At 38.3% G+C, this 22776-nt stretch overlaps 1 protein-coding gene across 5 annotated transcripts in view; it reads left to right on the plus strand.

Moving 5' to 3' along the window:
* Positions 1-22776, plus strand: part of cadps2 (Ca++-dependent secretion activator 2) — a 260717-nt gene that overhangs the window by 131103 nt on the left and 106838 nt on the right. For all 5 annotated transcript variants that reach the window (XM_044355543.1, XM_044355538.1, XM_044355541.1 and 2 more), the window contains exons 7-11: positions 2188-2299; positions 7256-7395; positions 17537-17603; positions 19547-19655; positions 20574-20774. In XM_044355543.1, coding sequence (XP_044211478.1) covers positions 2188-2299; positions 7256-7395; positions 17537-17603; positions 19547-19655; positions 20574-20774 — 629 coding nt within the window. The remainder of the gene's footprint in view (positions 1-2187; positions 2300-7255; positions 7396-17536; positions 17604-19546; positions 19656-20573; positions 20775-22776) is intronic.

Below are 22776 nucleotides of genomic sequence, written 5' to 3' on the forward strand. Positions count from 1 at the left end.
GCTCCTCCTGTGTTTTTATAATGAGTGTGTATTGCGGAATGTTTCACAGCACTGAGGGAGTGACATCACCAGGAGCAGTTGGAGAGGAGGATTTTAGAGAACACTTCTTGTGAAATCTCCTCATAAATCCCATGACTTTGGCCAAATCTTACATTAAAAATCATATTTTAGTAGTAAATTTCGTTGCGAATCCATTGATACAGGTTTGAAAGTGGTCAGACTTATAGTTTAGACGTCAGAAGCCTCTGTTTGACATAAAGTTCATGCCCATGATTGCCTCCCCATTGGTTTACATTGTAAGGTGTGATGTGGCACTGCAACTTTCAGGGCTTATAAAATCCAAACCGTTCAAGTTATTACAAAGTTTTTAACAACTTTTTTTCAGCACAGTGTCATAAGTCATCTATTAAAGTTTGAAGCCAATATCATTAATGCCCTTGGAGGAGATAGCGTTTGTTATTTTGAAAGGCTAATTGCCAACTTCCTGTTGGATTTAGGTCAGGGGTGTCAGTGTATGATTTGTAGGTCTTGATGAGACGAATAATTGAGTTTTGGTTTGATCTCTCTATGACATTCCTACGGGCCATGGTGGTCATTTTAGTTACATAGGTGGCGCTAGAGAGCACATTTTGTTACTTTAGGGGTTAATTTTTACATTTTATCAAATTTTTTACCAGACCTGATGTGCGTGCCAAATTTGGTGAGTTTTGGAGCATGTTTAGGGGGTCAAATTTAGGGTTTAAGTGGCATAATAATAAAGGAACAAACAAACAAACACAAAAAACAACAGGGTCCTCGCCCTCAGGAGAGGACTGCTGTTTATAGTAGTCCTCTGCCTTTTGGGCTCGGTCCCTAATAAATATTCTGTTCACCATATTATCATCATCATGGCCACCCATTTACAGAGGGTTGTTTTTTTTAGATTTTATGATTTTTTATCAGCATATTTTGGCAGCTTCTATGTTTCAGTAGTTGCTAGAAAACGTCTGGCTGTGACAGCTGCAGATCTCTGTGCAGCATCATGTTGTGTTGCAGCTGACAGTGAAACATCAGCTACTGTAGGCTGTAATATTCTCTCCTTTAATATCTGATGGTCACATGACGCCTCTCATATCAGTCATGTAGCGTTTTGCTTTAGAAAGATGTTTTTTAGCATCTAACTTCATGTCAAAGTGTTTCCTCCTTATTTCTGTCACAGCACAGCGCTGCTCTGATGACACGTCGTATTAATATATATCTAATACGACTGCTGACACTCCTCAACTTATTATGTTTCTGTCTGCTGCTTTCTGACAGCAGGACTCTTGTTTTTTACTCTTTGGGAACATTTTTTTGTAAATGAAACTCGCCCACAAACGGAGCAGAACAGTTTCAGGGGTAGTCGTTTATGCTAATGATCAGATCTCACAAACACAGGTGACGTTCATCAGGCTGCACTAACGAGATTTTGTTGAATCTGACGTGGAACGCTCATACGAGCAAACCTCACAGAAAAAAAGTCTTTAGAGTTTTAGGATAAAAATAGGAAAATGTTCTTGCTTGAGGCTCGATGAGTGTGAGTGAAAACTGGGTTACGAGTCAGAAAAGCTTGATTTGTAATGTGATTGTCTGTATTCTGTCTGCAAAGCGACCTCCACACTGGCAGCATATTCCTCGATACAGTCCTCCTGATGCTCAAACATTAAAGCGAGCAGGTGCTGGTGCTGTTGGAGGTGTGTAAGTCTTTCACCTGCAGCCAACAGCTCACTGTGGCTGTTTGTGTTGTTGTTCATTTCCTCTCTGCAATATTTAAAACTGATCCTCTGACCAAATGGTGCAGAATATGTCCACATTATGTTATTTAAACCAGTTTATTGAACAGTTAAGCTTTGCACACACTGCATTTATATTATATTTTAATGTGAAATAGCAGCATCAGTATCTTAACGCAGCTCCGACAGCTTGAAAGAGATCAGTGAGCAGTAAAATCAGGCTGATGTGTTGAAAGTTCAAACAAAAACACAGTGAGTGAAACTAATCTAGCTAACTACAGAGATTCAATTAGAAGCTGAAGGGGAAACACATGCAGCTAACGTGTGCTACTTCATGTAAAAATGCTAATCATGACTCTGTCTCGACATGCAGGATGTGTGCCGCGGCCTCTCGGTCCTCTCGGTGTGTATTAAAGAGGAACTTTGTGTCTTGCAGGTGGGGGACTCAGGGGGATTTCACCACCACTCACCCTCTGCCGTCTGTCAAAGTGAAGCTGTTCACAGAGAGCACGGGGGTCCTGGCTCTGGAGGACAAGGAGCTGGGCCGGGTGAGTCCACAACATCAATATTAATGACCCCTCCCCCTCCAGACATGCTTGAAAACATAAAATACTCCACAAAAAAATAATAATTAAACATAATAAACATAATTACATCCTTAAATCCTTAAAATTGCATCTCCCTCATTAAAAATCCAGAATGTATAAACATGCAAATATTGTTCATTTTAAAAATTTAACTGCTGTAACTGTGAAGTCCGTTCTCAGCGGAGGCTTCAAGTTTCCACAACACACTTGTGTAAGTTGAATACTTGACCACGATTGGCTCCAAACTAGCTGTGATGTCACAAATCCTGCTCGATTTAAGGAAACTTTCCACCTTCAGCAGATGAATGAAAACAAACAGAGAAGAACAAACATCCAGCTGAAGGAAGAAGAAGACTTTAAAGTTTATATAAGTTTATATATTGCACAATTATCTTTATCTCTATACATTTTTTTTAAGTGAATAATACTTGAACAGCATGTTCAGTAATTCTTCATGCACATCTGTTTTAACTCTGATTATCACCAGCTGGTCTTTTTTTTTGTGGCTCAATTAACAGACTTCAAATACATCCTTCAAGTTTTATTAGATATGATTTGACAGTCTGCTGGTGTTGATAAAACAAACAAAATGTTAATGTTTTATTATCTGTATGTCATCACAATAAATTAATTTAAACATCATTTCAGGTTCAACACAAACTAGAATTTAATTTGCCTTTTTTTTTTGCACCAAACTTTAAATTAAACCATCAAAATATATGTTTTACATTATAATCCTGTAAATGCCATTTTGTTTAACACAGTAATTATTTAAAGAGAAGGTTGTATTAGTTACATAAATCTGGTCTTATACTGTATGTAGCTAAAGGATGGAATTAAATCCATTATATTCTTAAAATCTGCATTTTTTCACCGTATAAATGTGTCGTACATCCGCATATTTGATCAGTTTGACTTGAATTGTCTATTGATGCACATATTAGATATTTTTGGGGCCTTTATAAGAGACTGGAGAGTAAAGAGATGACAGGACATGAGGGGGAGAGACAGATGGCGAATGACAGGTCGTCTGCTGGACGTGAACCGGGGACGCTGCTGTTCACGGTCGGCGCTTTAACCCGCAGGCCGCCGTTAAAATTCAGACCTGCTAGAAATAATATAAACATGACAAATACCTGAAAAATTCATGTGTTTTTTAAATTTTTTATTAAAAAACATTATGAAGCTCTAAATAAATCACTTCAGCTTGTTCAGTCGCTGCTCAGAGAAGCTAATAGTAATAATAAACTGACTGTCAAACAAACAATCTTCCAAAAATAATAAACTAATTAACTAATAAACAAAGTGGCTCATATTTTTAAATGAAGAGAAACATGATTGTCGACCTCCGTCTGCGTTAGTATCAGCAGCAGAATGAGAACAGTCACCTCTCATCACTTTTTTACATCCTGTTGGCTCTGACAACAGCAGCAGCTCAGTCAGCATCAGCATCAACACCACAGCAGCTGAAGGGGAAGACAAATATACACACAGCTGCTTCTACGAGCACGTCTGTCTGTTTGGATACATGTTGGTTTATGTGATTGATGTGAAATTAGACTTTTTCAACATGATGATAAGACTTCAGATAAATCATCATATGTAATGATAAAAAATATGAATAAAACAAGGCTCCAAAGTTACATTCAGTCTTTTAATTTGAACTGATGTGGACACACAGCTGTAATCAGGATGTTAGAGATGCTAACAGTCATCAGTGAAACAGGTTGATTTTAACTTGAAGTACATTCACATTTGAGATGAGGATCATTTTAAGGGGCTGTAGTGATGATTTGGAAATAATACAGAGAATCATCAGAGACTCTGCAGCTCCTCTCGGCTTTACGGAGCTTTATAGTGAGTTTCAGCTCATTGTTTATCTGTCCGGCTGCAACTTTACTAGACTCTCAGCGTCTCTCATAGCATCATTATAAAAATTATGATTACACTGTGTATGAGTGTTCCTATTTTATCTAGATCATGATGAATTGTTCCTGTCTTTTACTGCAACATCAGCAGACTCATCAGCTGAGGTTAAAGGAGGTTCAGCATTATATTTGTAAAGAGGAAGATGTTGAAATTAAAATGCGTTGGAGACAGGATGAGACATGTCATCTGGGGGTCAGTTGGGCAAGATGGCTCCTGGGCAGGAGAACTGAAAACAGACATGACGTTATCTATAAGTCTATATTTGATAGATTAAGAAAAGAACTGCGGCTCCAGTCTCTATTGTTTAATGGTCATTACGAAGAAATTTTTTTTAACACAGCTGTTTTCAGAGTAAAAGCTGTAAAAAGTCACTGTACACTACCTGCTAAGCACCAAACAGACACAGTTAGCTGTAGACTAGCTGGTGAACATAGTGGAGCATTTAGCAGCTAAAGAGCCAGATATTTCCCTCAGGAGTTGGTAGAGAGTAAAAACAGAAGCTAAAAGAGAGTGAATATTGGACTCACATTCACCAGGTGGACAGAAACACGACTCCACATGAATGATAATGTTGCTCCGTAACTGCTGGATGTAGAAATAAACAACTGTTTGCTAACATGTTAGCCACGAGTACTTTATAAGCTGATAATATGACAGAAGTAGTTTTTACAGACTATTCTGCTGAAAACAAGTGGACAAAAAACTTAATTTCAAGCAGCTTTAACCGGATTGAAACTATAAAGGACCAAGAATAGAACCCTGAGGAACCTCACATGTTATTATTGACATTATCAATGAGAGGATCATGTTGCTCCGTAACTGCTGGATGTGGAAATAAACAACTGTTTGCTAACAAGTTCAACATATCAACTTAAAAGATGATGATGTGTCAGTGTTGTTCACTGCTTGTTTCCTCTGTGGCCAAAAAAAATTAGTAAATCCAAGTTTAAAAACTGATTCACCTCTAGACTCATGTTTAACCAACAACTACTGCAGGTGTGAATGAACTTACAGAGGTAAACGTCTTCAAAAACCTTCAAGACCAAGTCCAGCTGTCTTTGATCTAGGTCCTGCTCTAGATGTATCATGAACTGAATCTTCACAGATTAAGTATCAGAATCTCTGAGGAGTTGATGAAATATTAAATCAGCTATAACCTCCCCTGAAGAAATGAAACCATCAGTGTAGGTTTGGAGCCTTTAATTACTGGCTGGTTCTGATCGAAGGAGCCGCAGGTTCAGAGATGTTGGAGATGTTAATATGACTCATACACAACCAGAGCGTGTAAGCAGAATCCTGATTGAGCTGAAGACCAACAGCTCAGACTGTGTGTGTGTATGTGTGTGTGTGTGTGTGTGTGTCTGTGTGTGTGTGTGTGTGTGTGTGTGTGTTGTAATGGAAGTAGCAGACAGATGAAGGACACTGAAGACAAAAGACAGTAAACAAACTGAGCTGTGGTGTCTGGTGGGTAGCAGCTGCTGCTGTTTGACTTTTTGGAAACGTTCCACAAACAGACTTTTTTTATGACAAGTGATTCGTGGGAAGAAAAAACCTGAAAAATCTTGTAAATTCTGTTAATTTCCACCGATGATGACCATCAAAACATGTGACAACAGGAAGAACCTGATCGACCAATCTTCAGCTCAGCCTCAATGCAACTGTCACAGCTGTCAATCAACACTCACACAGACATCAAAGCTGCTGTAAGTCTTCAAATCTGATTAAAGGAGCAATAATTTCCAAAATGACCACCAGCCAGCGCACTTATTAGAGAGCCTGAGTTTGACAAGGAAGAAGAATATATGGAATAAAAAAGACAATATCAAATTCAAATAAGCTTTATTGGCATGACAGATCAGAAACCTACATTACCAAAGCAGTACAGAAAATTATAAACATTGACAGATGATTAATGATTATACAGTAATATGTAAATATAAACAATAATATTAAATACAATATAATAAAACAGATGTAATCATACAGAAACATTCACTACAGAGCTTATTTCTCTCAGATTATGACAAGACTTCATATATTTTGCAGCTTTTACTGCACATCGACTTTTCTCCCCTCATAGACAGGACTGAAGATCAGGGAGGTGGATATAACTGTAGGGCTGCAACTAATGATATATGTTCATTATCCATTAATCTGTCAATTATTTTCTTGATTAATCGATTAATTGTTTGGTCCATAAAATGTCGATCAGTGTTTCCCAAAGACGACGTCATCAAATGTCTTGTTTTGTCCACAACTCAAAGATCTTCAGTTTACTGTCACAGAGACTAAAGAAACCAGAAAATATTCACATTTAATCAGAGAATTTTGACATTTTTTTCTTTAAAAAAAAAATTGATTTTGATGTGTTTTTTTTTTTAAACTGTCCGTCATGAGTCAGACAGCGTTGTAGGAGTGCAGGGACAGATCTGTGGATTGATCTTTTAAGCTGTGTAACTTATAGCAGAAACACTGGTTTTTATGATGACATTGGCAACAGAACTGTGTTTAATGTAAATCTGATTTTGGATCCACTTTGTGAGAGTTCAGACTCAGGCCTGATACTGATCCGATGCAACAAAAACACTTTGAAGATGGTCTAAAGATCACATGGACGGTGTTTTCATTCCTTCTCCAAAGCCTGAAACTAATCAGTGAACAGCTAACAGATACTGATGTCCTCATACTGCTAACAGAAAGTTACCTGACATAGCAACAGTAACTAAGGGGGGGATGTGTCAGTCAGTTGGAGACAAAACTATTTATTGATTTTATTTGTTTTTCTTTGTTTCAGACGTCAGCTCTCTGGTTACATGTTTCAATATCACAGAAAACAAAACAACTGGCATCGCCATGATTTCTACAACCGACTGCTCTTAAATTAAATTAGTTTCATTAGTTGCAAAGTCGACATAAAAAGAGTTTAAAATAAGAACCAACAGAATCTGGACCTTTTATGACACTCGCTGGTCTTCTGTGCCTCCTCAGGTGGTTCTGAACCCGACCACCAACGGGCCGAAGCAGGCCGAGTTCCACCGGATGGTCGTCCCCAAGAACAGCCAGGACACGGAGCTGAAGATCAAACTGGCCGTCCGTATGGACAAACCTCCCAACATGAAGCACAGCGGGTGAGTCGCTGCAGGACGGCATAGATACAGACCTTAAATATGTTCAAATCAAAACAACTTTATTGTCCATCTTTGTTGCACAAAAGTAGAAATTCGTCTTCAGCTTGTGTGACAATCAGCATCAGATATTGCGTCATACGTCCCAAAAACTGTAAGTAAAAAAACACTGTTTATTAGATGCAACTTCATAAAAATGATTTGAAATAATTTAAGAGGTAAAGCACCAAGTACATGAGATTTAAAACAATCCTGGCTTGTCCGTTAATTACCGACTTAACTAACTTCCTCATTTCTCCCACTTCACCATTTAGTCGATTTCCATTTATGTGTGAATTAGTGAAGCAGAGCTTAACATTTGAAGTATTATATTAACTTCCTGAATGATTTAAATACTTGAGATAAATATCATATGTGCAGTATTTTGTTATCATTGTGTAGTAATGCAGTAATTAATGAGTCTATTCTTGTGGCTGCATTACAACAAGATCATAACATGGAACAAGTTCCAGTTCTTTGGAAAATGGTTGCCATGGATATGACGTATATGTGTAGTAAATTAAATTAAAGAAAGCAATATTTACCTCTTTAATATCCCAGTAGATACGTCCATCTGTAATGACAGCTGTTTTTTTACATATTATATTAAAGTATCCAGACTTAACTCAAATATTATATATGAAAAAGAGAAAACATTAAAATATGTATTTTAATTGATTCAGTAGACTGAGCGTGTGTGTGTGTGTGTGTGTGTGTGTGTGTGTGTGTGTGTGTGTGTGTGTGTGTCGGGGACTTGTTTGAAGTGTGTGTGTGTTTGTGGGCTGACGGCTCCACCTGCTGGTTAAACACAGGAAGCACAAACAGTCTCAGGATGTGATCACATGATTATGATATAATAATGGTTATTTTCAAGTCATATTCAGATCTTTTATAATATATATAAACACACTTCTGACTGCAGTTTATGTCACAGTGATTCTGACATAAGGACTTGATACTGTTTATTAACATAACTGTTCATTTCAGTGTTATTAAAAGTCCATCGTCCATCACAGGGTTTTCTGTCATTTTCTTCTATTATTCAACTTCAGAACAAAAAATACTTTTAAAAAATACAGCTTTTGACAGTTTTCAACACCTCACACCTTCTCTATGAACTGATATTTGCCTCTATGATGACTCCTGTAACACCATCGGTGGAATGTAATTCACATTTACTCAAGTACTGTACTGAAAAGATTGTTCAGATATTTTGAAGGAGGTTGTATGAGGTGTTTATCCACAGTCAGTTACCTGCAGTAGATGCAGGTTTGCACGTTTTCATCGGTGGCTCAAATACGTTTCTCTGCTGTCTCCGTTCACAGCGGTACGTTTTTAGCTTCTGTGACAGTTCTGATGTGCTGATCCCCATGTATGTAATACACTGACTACCTCATACAACCCCACTTCAAAAACTCCTAACTATCCATTTAAGTACAAGTATTTCCAATATTTCAGCAAAAATCAAAGATTAGAGAAAAAGTCCAAAAACTGAAAACAGATTTGTGTATCAGAACTTTGTTTTTTCTTCTTTCCTCTCCCATTAATCATCTCACCACCCCTCAGATTTATCTGCTGACCCTTTGGAGGGGCCCCGACCCCTAGGTTGGGAACCACTGGACTAAACTAGCTAACTGTATATAAAGTAGTGTAAACTAGCTCCACCTCCAGCAGCTACAACAGTAACATGCTGCTCTAACACTGATGCTTCACTATTAATAATCTAATGATGTCATATATAATAATATATCAGTCAGAGGGACCAAACCACTACTTTTACTGCAATACTTTAACTACATCAAGCTCACAATACTTATGTACTTTTACTGCAATACTTTAACTACATCAAGCTCATAATACTTATGTACTTTTACTGCAATACTTTAACTACATCAAGCTCATAATACTTATGTACTTTTACTGCAATACTTTAACTACATCAAGCTCATAATACTTATGTACTTTTACTGTAATACTTTAACTACATCAAGCTCATAATACTTATGTACTTTTACTGCAATACTTTAACTACATCAAGCTCATAATACTTATATACTTTTACTGCAATACTTTAACTACATCAAGCTCATAATACTTATGTACTTTTACTGCAATACTTATACTACATCAAGCTCATAATACTTATATACTTTTACTGCAATACTTTAACTACATCAAGCTCATAATACTTATGTACTTTTACTGTAGTAGGATTTTTCATGCAGGACTTTTACTTGTAATGGAGTATTTACACATTGCTGTATTGATACTTTTACTGAAGTAAAGGATCTGAATACTTCTTCCAAATTCACCTTCTGACAACCAACTTTCCGTGTTCTCCTTCCTTTTGGAAATGATGAAGATGATGCACATCAACAACAGAGTAGAGATCGTCAGTGATTAATGCAGCAGTGACACTTTCTTGTCATTGCGACGTTGTTTCCTAGAACACTGGGACAAGTTTTAGTTTTTATAAGAGATAATTGAATACTGTTAAACCACCAAGAAGCCGACTCAGAACACCAAAAGAGATTCAAGATGATTTATTTGGCTCAGATAGTTTTCTTTCAGTTATCTCATTATCTGAGATAAAAACACAGGACATATTGGTCAATAGTATTTAACTATATAACTATAGACAACCATTAAGTTAGAACTTTTTGTATGCACTGCATGAAAGCTGAAATTATGATCCATTAAAAACATGTAAATTTAATATACTTTTACTGTTCAGCTAAATAAATTATATGTGCAATTCTTCCTGTATATATGGTTAAAAACAAGTAAATTGACAGTTTGAGCAATCACAGAATTATTTTCCAAAATAGTTTATTATAGTTTATTATTGCATTGTCTCAGATTTAAGGAAAAGTGCCTCAATACAGTGTATAAAACCTGTTAAAGCTGTGTAAATGCAGTTCTGATTTTCTGCCAGGAGATGGCAGCAGAACCTCATTTTCAAACCTACAAAACTTGGATGAGGATGTATTTCTGTTCATTTAACGCTATTAAGTGTGTGTGTGTGTGTGTGTGTGTGTGTGTGTGTGTGTGTGTGTGTGTGTGTGTGTGTGTGTGTGTGTGTTCTAGTGTTTGAAAGTGAATAAAGCATGCATGTCGGCAGTCTCAGAGAACTCAACAGGCTCTAATATTAAGAGTCACTCTAAAGGTGTGTTCACAATTTTTTACTCAATTTTCAAGTCTATGCGTCTACTGACGTCTTTCCATCGTCTTTATATGCAATTGCACCTTCTCTAAAATACACTTTGTGTTAAAATTTGATTGATTTCAGTGTTTCTGTCTTAAGGAACTCCTATTTTTGCTCCATCTAACACAGCTATTTCCAAACTTACACCACATAAACTCAGTTCAATTCCAACTTAAAGGACGGGTTCACATTTTTTCAAGTGTGTCTTAAACCAGCAGTCAGGTGTCCATAGTAACAGTGAAAGAGGTTTTCCTCGCTGTAATCATTCCTCCTGTTCATACTGGATATTAAAAGATCCTTCAAATGTGCTTTCAATGGAAGTGATGGAGGACAAAATCTACAGTGTGTCCACACAGTCATTTAAAAGTCTGTGTGAAGCTTCTATTCAGCTTCATCAGTCTGAGTTAGTCATATCAAGTGGATATCTGACACATTTACAGTCTTTTTTAGCATCAAATTCCCTCTTTGTGTTTCCTCGGACAGTGTTTCCCTGTTGAGCTGCAGGTGGAAGTATAGTAACAAAAAGAGGAACTTTGGCACTAAAAAGACTGTAACGTTGAAAGATATCTACTTGATTTGACTCATTTGGACGCTGAAGCTTCATATTAGCTTCAGATAAACTTTGAAATATATTTTTGCACAGAAGGAGGACTGTGGATTTTGTCCTCCATCACTTCCATTGTAAGGTCATTATGAAGGGATCTTCTAATGGTCAGTATAAACAGGAGGAATGATTACAGCAAGAAAAACATGTTTAATGTTCATTTGGTCTCCTGACTGTTGGTTTAAACATACTTGAGATATTGTGAACTCTAACTTTAAGTTTTAAAGTCCAGTTAAAGCACCGATACGGAGACTGAATAGTTTTTTAGTACTTGTAGTGTAACAGCTGGAACATGGAGCTGTGATGGTTGTGTTCCTGGGCTGTAAAACAGCTTTGGAGTCATTTGAAGGTCGATGTTTTCACTTTTGATGGAGATACACTTTAAATGAACACTGTGGGAGTCAGGCAGCTCAGATAACAGGCTGACTGAAGGGACACCGGTCAGATGCAGTATTCAAAGATTTTCACAAGGGGTCAGTGTTAGTCTCTGTGTGAGTTCAGCCCGTCTCTGGTTCATGTCCAGCTCTTCTTCATGTGTTTAAATGGGCTTTCTGTCATCTCTGATTTATTAAAGATACAATCTGTGATTCACCTGCTGAAAGGTGTTTTTTTTTAATATGTTATTTACAGTTTCCAATTTTCTAATGACAAAAGATATTGAAAGGACATATGAAACAATACAAAGAAAATTCAACACCATGTGGAACACAAACAGAACAAAACAAAAAGGCTGCCAGACAGTTTTTAGGATTACATAAATGGTCTTTTGAAAATGTTGTCACTATAGTAACATCTCGAGAGGAACGTAAAGTAACAGGAATAAATGAATCAAGTTAAACACCACACCCACTCATGTAGCCACGCAGGCCAAGGTCCCTGTGGATGCTGGGTAACATGACACTCTGCCAAGAAAGGTCCCCATATTCTCTCAAATCTATTCTGCTTATTGAGTTTGTGTACATGCAGTCTTTCCATTTGTATAACAGACAGTATCCCCTTGAACCACTGTGCAAAGCTGTGTGGAGTGGTAGACTTCCAGGTCAGGAGAATACATTTCTTAGCAACCATTATTTCTAGGTGCAGAGCAATCTGCATGTCGTATGGCGGCTCAGTCTCTGCAGAGCATCCAAAGGTGGCCCAGGTCGCGGTCGGGCTGAACGTCTTTGGAATAGGATTTTGAGAGCTGCTCAAAAGTTGCAGTCCTAAAGTTTTATAATGTAGAACAAAACCAGAAAAGATCTGCTGGTGATCTTTCAGAGGAGCAACACTCGTCACATTCAGGAGACGCTGATGGAAAGATGCGGTTCGGTTTTGTTTTTGAGTAACGCAATCTACTCATCACTGGATTAACCTGTGAGTGTGAGTTAATAGAACAATGAACCTGGGACATTGTGTCTTCCCAGAACTATGCTGATCTGAAGAAACCAAAATAGCAAAACAATTCACAGATTTTGATAGAAGCTGCTTGGAATCTGGAGGGAGCAAGAGATTTTCAAGAAAAGGATGGTTGGTGAGGGTGGACTCAAAGTTTGGACACTTTTCTTTAAAATAGTGTCTGACTTTAAGGTATCAAAAAAAGTGAATTTGGAAGGTTGAACTTAGTACTTAATTGAGTAAATGATGCAAACAGGCCACCAATGTATAGATCTAAAAAGGTTCTGATACCCTTCTCTAACTGTCCAGGCTTGAACGAGTGATTTTGTGATATGGGAGCATGTATGGAAACGCTGGGAGTTTGTTGAGCCACTTTTATCTGATTTAATATTCGCAAAGAATTCCTTAAGGTAAAGTTTTGTTGAATTGACTTGTCTACCTTTAACAGCAGAGGCTTCTAGCTGCAGCCATGAATGGTTCTTTTCAGTGTACCTTCGCATTTCCAGTAGGTAAGAGCCCAGTAGAAGTGTTTCAGACTTAGCAGACCAAGACCACGCTTCCTAAGGGGTTTGTGTAGGTGAGCCTTGGCTATCCTGTGTGATTTGTAACCCAATATAAAGACAAATATAACGGAATTGAGCTTCTTAAAAAAGGATGCATTTAAATATATGGGCAGGTTTTGGAAAATATATAGAAACCTGGGCAGGCTCAGCATTTTGATTGCATTTACCTGCCCAATCATGGATAAGGGCAGTATCTGAGTTTTTCTACTGATTCTGTTAAAGTTAAATCTGAAAAGATAATTTAGGTTCTTCATCAGTTTAAGCCCCAGAGAGACGAAACAGTCCTTCGCTTCTCTAAAAGGCAATTTTTTTCCAGATGTCTTCAGTAAATTGACCCACTAAAGGTATGAATTCTCTATTTCTCCAATTTATGGTATAACCAGAAATACTCCCTGAAGAATTTATATATTCTAGTAGGATGGGGTAGGATAGTCAAACTGCTCGCTAAAGGGCCGCAGGAGCTTGTTTGACATTTTCCAAATAAGTGGAAGCTCATCTTCCTCTTCGGCTGATGACATGTCTGGAAGTTTCTTGCTAGCTTGGTGACAGCTAGCGGCAGCATCGGCTAGCGAGGGAGCCGCTCCGTTTCCACCTCGTGCAGTTTTATTAGACATATTCACATCTTTTTTTGATGGCGCAAAAGAGAAACAAACAGCAAAAATCTTACAACAAAAATGGAGAGTCTAGCATTCAAGAAGTCAGTTTTAACTGGTAGGACTTTGAATAAACTCGACTACACTGCACTCATCCCACTAACGTCTCCCCTCCACACTGTGAATCTTTGATCAAAAGACTAACACGGCTGGGCAGAGACTGCATGCTGCATTTCTAATAAATATATATATATATTTAAAGATTTGTTAAGGAAGAAAAATACCCAAATGATTCTTTGTACCTCAAAGAAACGTAATCCAAAGAGAGGCCAACGGTTGCAGCGACTTCTGTTGCTTTTAAGTCATGAAAAAGAGCACAAACAGAAAATAGTTGCTTTACATTTTTAATGTATTATTTTTTCTTCACTGGGTTCAGACTGCAAAATAAAAAACATGAACAGGTTAAAGACAGGAATCCATTAAGAGGCTGACACCAGACTTAAACTTTCAGACTGATACAGGCGGGAAAAAAGGTGCAAAACAAAAAGCACAAGCTGTTGTTCAGAAACAACAGTTCAAACACATTTGGATTTAATGTTTTCTTCTATTTGTTGACGGGTTGAGACGCAGGTGAACGAAATGTTTTACGTGTGTCACCTGTCTACAGCGAGCAGCAGGTGAACACGGTGAGCTTCTTTTTTAAATCACCTGAAAGGTCTCTGAGGGGGAAACTGGATGTGTTTGTGTCAAACTGGGAGCGTTTCTCATATTTTTCCTGTTGTGGTCACTAAATACTTCTGTTCTTCTGGAGGAGACGTTGATTGTTCATCCTGTTTGAGCTCAGAGGTTTTAAAGGTGAATTCTTGATCTTAAAGTGATCACATGCAGCCTGCAGTCGACTCTTTTATGGGTATGAAAACAAGTTCTAACGTGTTCTATTAATACGCCGGAAACGAAAAAATAAACCCTGAAAAACTGCATTAATATAAATCTAGCAGACATTACAATGACGTTGTTTTTGTGTTCTCTCTTCTCTCGGTGGAAATTACTCGTTTTATTGTCTTAAAAAAAGCAAAAATTTCATTTTGTAAGATACTAAATTACATTTTTATGGGTTGGAACATAAAAAAATGTTAATTTCAAGTTAAATAATCTACACTTTTTTAAAAAAAAAATTCTGTGGTGCAAAACTGAAAATTTTAACCCTTAAGTGTAATTTACTGTCTTCAAGTCTTTTACTTTATTATAAGGTCCAAAATGATTTGTGTTATTATTGTATAAGTGATGAAATGAGCCAATGTGGTGAAATTACTTCATCTCATAGACGAGTGTTTGATGCAAAACATAAAATCTGGTGAAAATCATTGCAAGACAATTTAAAAAGATCTTGATTTTAGTAAATCTACACATATTTTTCCTTAAATTTACATGTATTTCTGCAATTGCTATAAAAAAAAGTATTTTGAGTCTAGTGGGTTTTTTGTGAAAACAGAATCTTCTTTCTTACAGCTCATTTACTCTTTTTATTACTTTATCTTAAAACAATTTTTCTTGTAAACAATCATCAAAATCTTTAATCAGCCAATGCAGTGAGATTATTTCACTTGTATTTGATAAAAAAAATCAAATACAAATCATTAAAATGTCAGTGTTTCTTTACTCTGGTGCTCATTTTTAGATTCTCACACTGATTTCTAGAAATAAGAGAATCTAAAGTTTGTATCATTACTCTTAAAGTCTGAATATGCGGCTAAATGACCAGTTAAAGATGGATGTTTTTTTTGCAGCGAGGACTGTTAAATGCCTGCAGTGAACTCGGCAGCGGCGGCGGCGGCGGCCCGTCACTGAGGCGTCACGCGGCTGAATGGAAGTTATAAACCCTGCAGGAGGATGAGGAGGAGGAGGAGGAGGAGGAGGACAGACAGACAAATAATTTTCACAAGTGGCTGGCGAGCGGTGCCACATGTTAACCCGGAGTTGTGCAGAATGGCCCAGATTCTCCGTCCAGACGGGCAGCAGCCTTGACTGGAGGCCTTTTCTTTAAGGGCGGGCGGCAGGGCTGAAGGAAAAAAAAAAAGGTCTTGCCATCGATTGATTTTCCTCACTTGCACTTGCCTGTGTCCCACGCTTCAGGAGGCCCGGGGAGCAGCCATTGATTTGAGAGGCCACGCCGGTCATTCTTCCATTTTCCTCTAGACTTCCTCAATGAGCTGCTGTCTGTGTCACAGCCTCTTTCAGCTCAAGACTCATTACTTTCTCCTCTTAGTTTCACACAAGACGAAGATAAAATGAACATGTTTGTTTTATTGTTCTCAGCCGGTGGAGTAACGACATGATGTGGTGGTGATATACTGAAGCTTTAAGATTGATCCGAACGGCAACAGAATCTGATCCTTGAAGATTAAATCACATATATTAACATTATGACGTCTATACCAGAGGTTCTCAACTGGTCTCACCCTGCGACCCACGTTTCCCACCTTCATTATGTCACTTTAATTTATTTTTCAAAAATATCCTTCGAAAACACACGTCATCTTTTTTTTTTTTTTTTTTAACATAAATACATATATTTACATGAACAAAGTGCATTTCAGAGACATTATTAAGAAACTGAGGAGGAACATGACGACTGCATGTTCACTAAAATAAATATTAAAACCGCACAGAATAAATAAAACCACAAAATAAGACTCATGAACAGACAAGCACCTTAAAACTTTGCATGCACAAAAAAAATTCTACCTTTTTAAATTATTTTATACGATCTTAAATAATTTGTGCCTTTTTGTTGTTGTTTCTAAATGTTGCTTCAGTTTAAATGGAAGAACTTCACTACATATCACACACTGGAGCTTCTGTCCCTTTTTATCCTCAGTGCAGGAAAATCCAGGTTTTAAATACTCCGGCTCGTATTTTGCGCTTCGTCATCTTTCCCTCCGAACATCAATCAAATGATGGTTACCATGGCTACGGCGCGCATGCCTGTCAAAAAAAAAATGGTTGTTTTTTTTTTTCAAAATAAAAGACAAGTCCAACAAAGAACTGTCGGGAGTAAAAAAAAATCCCTCAAATGACTGATCTGTGTCCTCATTTGTGATCTTTGTTCTTTTAGGTAAAGTAACTCGGATCAGAAGTGTTAAATTATCACCTTCATGGCTGCAACAACAGTCTAACATGTCAGTAAATAGTGAAGGATGTCCATCCTGAGGTGACAAACAACAAATCAAACAAATCTTCAGTTTTCTGAGACATAAAACAGAAACAGCAGTAAATCTGTCTGCTGTTCTTACTTGATAAATGGTTTAAATGTTAATAAATGATTAATAAACACTTTTCAGTTGATTTTCTGTAGATTTATTAATTGGTTCATTGACTGATCGTTGAAACTCTAACAGATGTGTGAGCAGGCAACTTGATGTCATGGTTTAGTGATTAAAGTGTGCAAATTAAATTTGAGGTAAAGGTTGAGGTGAGCTGAAGGGGTCTTTGTTGTTGACCTCTTTGACCTCCTCAGACTTTTTCTCTTCTTCATGAACACTGGAAGTCGGTGAAGTTTGAGCCAGAAAACCGACGACTCTGAAGAAGTGAGATAAATATATCAGCACACAAATGACACATTAAAAGGAAGAAAATACTGAACAGAAACATTTCACATGAAGCACATTTACATGTGATGTTTCTGTGCTTTTAACAACTAAACTGTTCTCATAAGTGATCAGAAGGATGTTTGTTAGAAGCTGATTGTTATGTTGTTGTGTTCCAGGTATCTTTACGCTCTGGGACAGAGAGTCTGGAAACGCTGGAAAAAAAGATATTTTGTTCTCGTTCAGGTAAGAAACAAAAAAATCTGATGACGTGTATTGATCTGTGATTCATTTGAAGGCTGGAGAAGGTTAAAGGGCTAGTACGCTGGAAAACAAGAGAAATGAGCTTTAGCGTGAGCCGCCCAGCGCTACGCTGAGTGTTTAACTTCCTGTAGTCGCAGTTTGCAGCCGGATGACGAGTAAAGCAGAACGATGGAAGTGTTGCTGCTTGTTCAGCAGCTAAAAACTCTTTACAGCCTTCCAGAGGATGAAACTTTACATCAGGAATGTCTGAAATTCATATTTAGAGACAGTCGTCCCTCCGTTATCACTGAGTGGTTGTGTGTGTGCAGCCGACTGTCTGCTGGACGAGACTCAACACGCTGAAGGATTTACTACTGATTATAATATATCTGTGCTAAAGCTAAGCTAGCAACCTCTGGCTACGTTTGAAAAAATGACTTTGACTCTGTGAGGAAACTTAAACACGATCTCACTGTTGAAACATCCTGTTTGAGTCTCAGCTGTACAGCAGCAGCTTCTTCCTTCATTCAGGATCAGACTCCTCTTCATAGACGCTATAAACTGTCTTACATCTCCAGCTGCAGACATTACTGCAGGTAAACATGCTGCTGCATTCATTAGGTCCTATTCTGATTGGCTGGGGGTGAAGGTGGGGGGGGGGGGCACACCTCCAGCCAATCAGAGGAGGTGCTCATTAATAATGCAGATTTATGTAAATATCTTCAGAGACAGGCTGCTGGAGGACAGAGAAGAATCTGAGCTGTAAGGAAAGATGGATTTAGAGAAATCTAGACAACTAGAGCTAGTCACAGATATGTTTAAAATAACTCAGTATTTATAAAAAAAAAAAAGAGTCAAAAATGACCATAACACCAAATCTCTAAAGTAAAACTGACTGATTGAAACGTTGATCCACAGTAGAACAGATCAGACTCCAGCATGTGAAAATATGAAATATGAAAAACACTCTCATTTCCTTTTTTTTGGATTTTGAGGCCTTTTATCCTGAAAGGCAGCAGGAAAATCATCTCACATCAGCTGCTCTGAAGGTTTTTACATCTTATCTGATCACCTGAGTCCTGCTGAAGCAAAGTTAATCATTGTCTTTTCACTTCTGCTGTTGTTTACTTTCTGACCAGTCAGGATCTTTGTAGTACAGGAAGGATTTTCTTCTTCTTTCTCCAGATAACATTTAAAGGACGAGTTCACAATGTTTAAGTGTGTTTTAAAACAACAGTCAGGAGCCCAAATGAACAGTGAAACCTGTTTTTCTTGCTGTAATCATTCCTCCTGTTCATACTGACCATTAGAAGATCCCTTCATAATGACCTTACAATGGAAGTGATGGAGGACAAAATCCACTGTCCTCCTTCTGTGCAAAAATGTATTTAAAATTTTATCTGAAGCTAATATGAAGCTTCAGCGTCCAAATGAGTCAAATCAAGTAGATATCTTTCAACGTTACAGTCTTTTTAGTGCCAAAGTTCCTCTTTTTGTTACTATACTTCCACCTGCAGCTCAACAGGGAAACACTGTCCGAGGAAACACAAAGAGGGAATTTGATGCTAAAAAGACTGTAAATGTGTCAGATATCCACTTGATATGACTAACTCAGACTGATGAAGCTGAATAGAAGCTTCACACAGACTTTTAAATGACTGTGTGGACACACTGTGGATTTTATCCTCCATCACTTCCATTGAAAGCACATTTGGAGGATCTTTAAATATCCAGTATGAACAGGAGGAATGATTACAGCGAGGAAAACCTCTTTCACTGTTCATATGGACACCTGACTGCTGGTTTAAGACACACTGGACACATCATGAAACTGGGCTTTCTACTTAAACTGGAAATTTTGGGGGAAAAAAGAGAAAACTGGAAATAAGAATAATAATTAAAAAAAGCACCTGTGTGAGTTTCATCCGTGTGTCTCGGTCCTGCAGGTGAGTCAGTACACGTTCGCCATGTGCAGCTACAGAGAGAAGAAGGCTGAACCTCAGGAGCTGATGCAGCTGGAGGGCTACACGGTGGACTACTGCGACCCCCAGCCAGGTGGGCTCACGTATGAACAGACTCATCCCAACTCACACAAGATTATTACAGAGCCAAAATATTTAGATGATCAATCTGTTAAAGCTGTTTGGGAATCATGACGCTGGCTGTGATACTTCATGATGATTTTGGGAACTTTTAAGCCTCAATGGATGAAACTAAATGCAAGTTTATTTGTTTATCACATTTCATACACAAGAGAAATTCAAAGTTCTTTACATAATGCATTAAAACAGAACAACAACACTGAAATATTACAATGCTAATTAAAAGAATAGACATGTTTCTAATTAAAATGTTAAGACCAGAGACATAAACACAGGATAAGTAATAGACTACTGTAGAAACACAGTTACAGTAAATGCAGTAGAGACACCAACCAATCAAAGGTCAAAGGTCATCAGGATGTTGATTCCATCTGTGTGCAGCATCGTAGCTAAAAGCAGCTTCACCCTGTTTGTTTCTAACTCCAGATGAGACTAGTTGATAACTTCCTAAAGATCTTTGGGCCCTGCTGGGTTTATTTATATTCTTCAAGGAGATCAGAAACTTAATTTGACTCGATATTTATGTCAGAAAATGGTGAAAAATGTCGATCAGTGTTTCTTAAAGTCCAAGACGACGTCCTCAAATGTTTTGTTTTGTCCACAACTCAAAGATATTCAGTTTACTGTCATAAAGAAACCAGAAAATATTCACATCTGATGAGCTGGAATCAGAGAATTTGGACATTTTTTTCTTAAAAAATTACTCAAAACGATGAATCGATTATCAAAATCAACTAATCGATGAATCAACTAATTGCTGAATACATATAAATCATCAGCAATACAATGTAATGAAATGTCTGTCTATGAAATGAGGTTTGTTACAAAGCCTTTTACTTACCTTCCTCCTCCTCCTCCTCCTCTTCCTCAGGCCTGCAGGGCGGTCGGGTGTTTTTTAACGCGGTGAAGGAAGGCGACCTGGTGATGTTTGCCTGCGATGACGAGCAGGACCGGGTGTTGTGGGTCCAGGCCATGTACCGAGCCACCGGACAGTCCTACAAACCGGTCCCACCGCTGCAGAACAAAACCACAAACTGCAGAGGAGGAAACCAGAAACCAGCATCTCCCATCAGTAGGTTCTGATTCTCACTGAGAGCACAAACTGCTACTGCTCGTTGTAATAGTTTCTTCTTCGAGGGCTCGTTGTTTCAGCTCAGGCGGGGATGCCTCTGTTGTAAGAGGCTGAGGAGAAACCCTGAGTGAGGAGCAGGTTGCGTTTACGTGCACCTTAAGAGGCCGGTTTGCTGCTTCAGATGAGCCTCTCGGACAGTAGGACAGCCTCAGAAACCTCCTCCTCTCTGCTCCTCTCCTACGTCGGATTATCAGGGCTGTGCAGGTCGTTTCTTTAACTATCCGACACTGACGATATGATGATAGATGTGTGGAGGTGAGAGAGGAGTCGGGGTTTGAACTTCTGATCTCTCTAACTCTCCTTTTTCATTCATTACGACTGTTTCTGTCACTTTAAAGGTGAACAACTGAGTGCAACACTGTGACTGCCTCCCAGGAGAAGCTGTCTGCAAATATGTGTCTTTATCCCCACATTTAAATAATATCACATCTCTCCGTCCCCCCCTCTCTATGACAGGCGGCTTTTCACTCCACCTTCTAGTAAAGCCGTTCAGAACAACTATAAACACATTTTATTTCCGATGTGATGGGACAGCACGTTGTAGAAACCTTCTAAGCGACCATAAATCAACCTGAAGTAACCAGATTACACATTGTTGCTAACTTGGGAGCTAACCCCCCTTCACTTTTCCAGCATTTGGGGAAACAACAGATGTGACTTTTTAGCTTTTATTAACTGACACACTGTAGTCTGTACTGTACATTTACTGCCAGACTGACAACTTACTACTAACCTTTTCCTCTGCTCCGCTCGTATCCACCGTCACTTCTCTGTCGCTCACTCTTTCCCACTCGCTACGCAAACACACAACGCAATGACGTATTACTTAACGGAGCTACGCTACCAATAGTTTCCGAGGCAACGACATAATTTGAGTAGTTGTCGAACCGACATTAACTGATGTTTAGTCCACTAGTTTTCATCAGAAACAAGTAGTGAACAGAACTCTGACTCATCATCAGCCTTTAAGTTGATATGTTGAACTTGTCAGCAAACAGTTGCTTATTTCCACATCCAGCAGTTACGGAGCAACATGATCATTCACGTGGAGTCGTGTTTCTGTCCACCTGGTGAATGTGAGTCCAATATTCACTCTCTTTTAGCTTCTGTTTTTACTCTCTACCAACTCCTGAGGGAAATATCTGGCTCTTTAGCTGCTAAATGCTCCACTATGTTCACCAGCTAGTCTACAGCTAACTGTGTCTGTTTGGTGCTGAGCAGGTAGTGTACAGCGGCTTTTTACAGCTTTTTCTCTCTGAAAACGACACTATGAGACGCTGAGAGTGAACCAGAACAGTAAAGTTGCAGCCGGACAGATAAACAATGAGCTGAAACTCACTATAAAGCTCCATAAAGCTGAGAGGAGCTGCAGAGTCTCTGATAATTCTCTGTAGGTTCATCACTACGAGCCAAACACATTATTACACACTGACAGATCAGACATAACCGTGTCTCATAATGAGCATTTCTGCTGATGTTTTTGCATATAAGTAGTCTTGACTCCACTCAGTTGGTGGAATTTTATGTGGTTGTTATTCTTGGAGAAGTTTTTTTGACTTCAGGGCTGCAGCGAACATGTTAAAACGCCTCGAGTATCTTTAGATTATTTTAACATTTACACTTTTCTTAACTTTTTCCATTTTTTGTTCCCTTCTTTCTTCACTTCCTACATTTTCTCTTCTTTCCCTCAATTTTGCGTTTCATCTCTTCTACACTAATCTTTTCCTCCTTTTCATTTCCCTTCTTCCTTCACATCTTTCTTAGTTTGTTCTCTTCTGTCCTTTTCATTACACACTTGCTGTGTCTCAAATCACGTACTTCTGTACTTACACTTAACATCTTGAGTGCATAAGTGCGTTCACACTGAGCAGTATGGGAAATGCAGCGCACTCAGAACAGTCAAAAAGTTGAGTGTGGAACTATGGACACTATGGACCTCAAC

This window comes from Thunnus albacares, chromosome 7 (genome assembly GCF_914725855.1).
Source record: "Thunnus albacares chromosome 7, fThuAlb1.1, whole genome shotgun sequence".
In the NCBI taxonomy this organism is placed as follows: Eukaryota; Metazoa; Chordata; class Actinopteri; order Scombriformes; family Scombridae; genus Thunnus; species Thunnus albacares.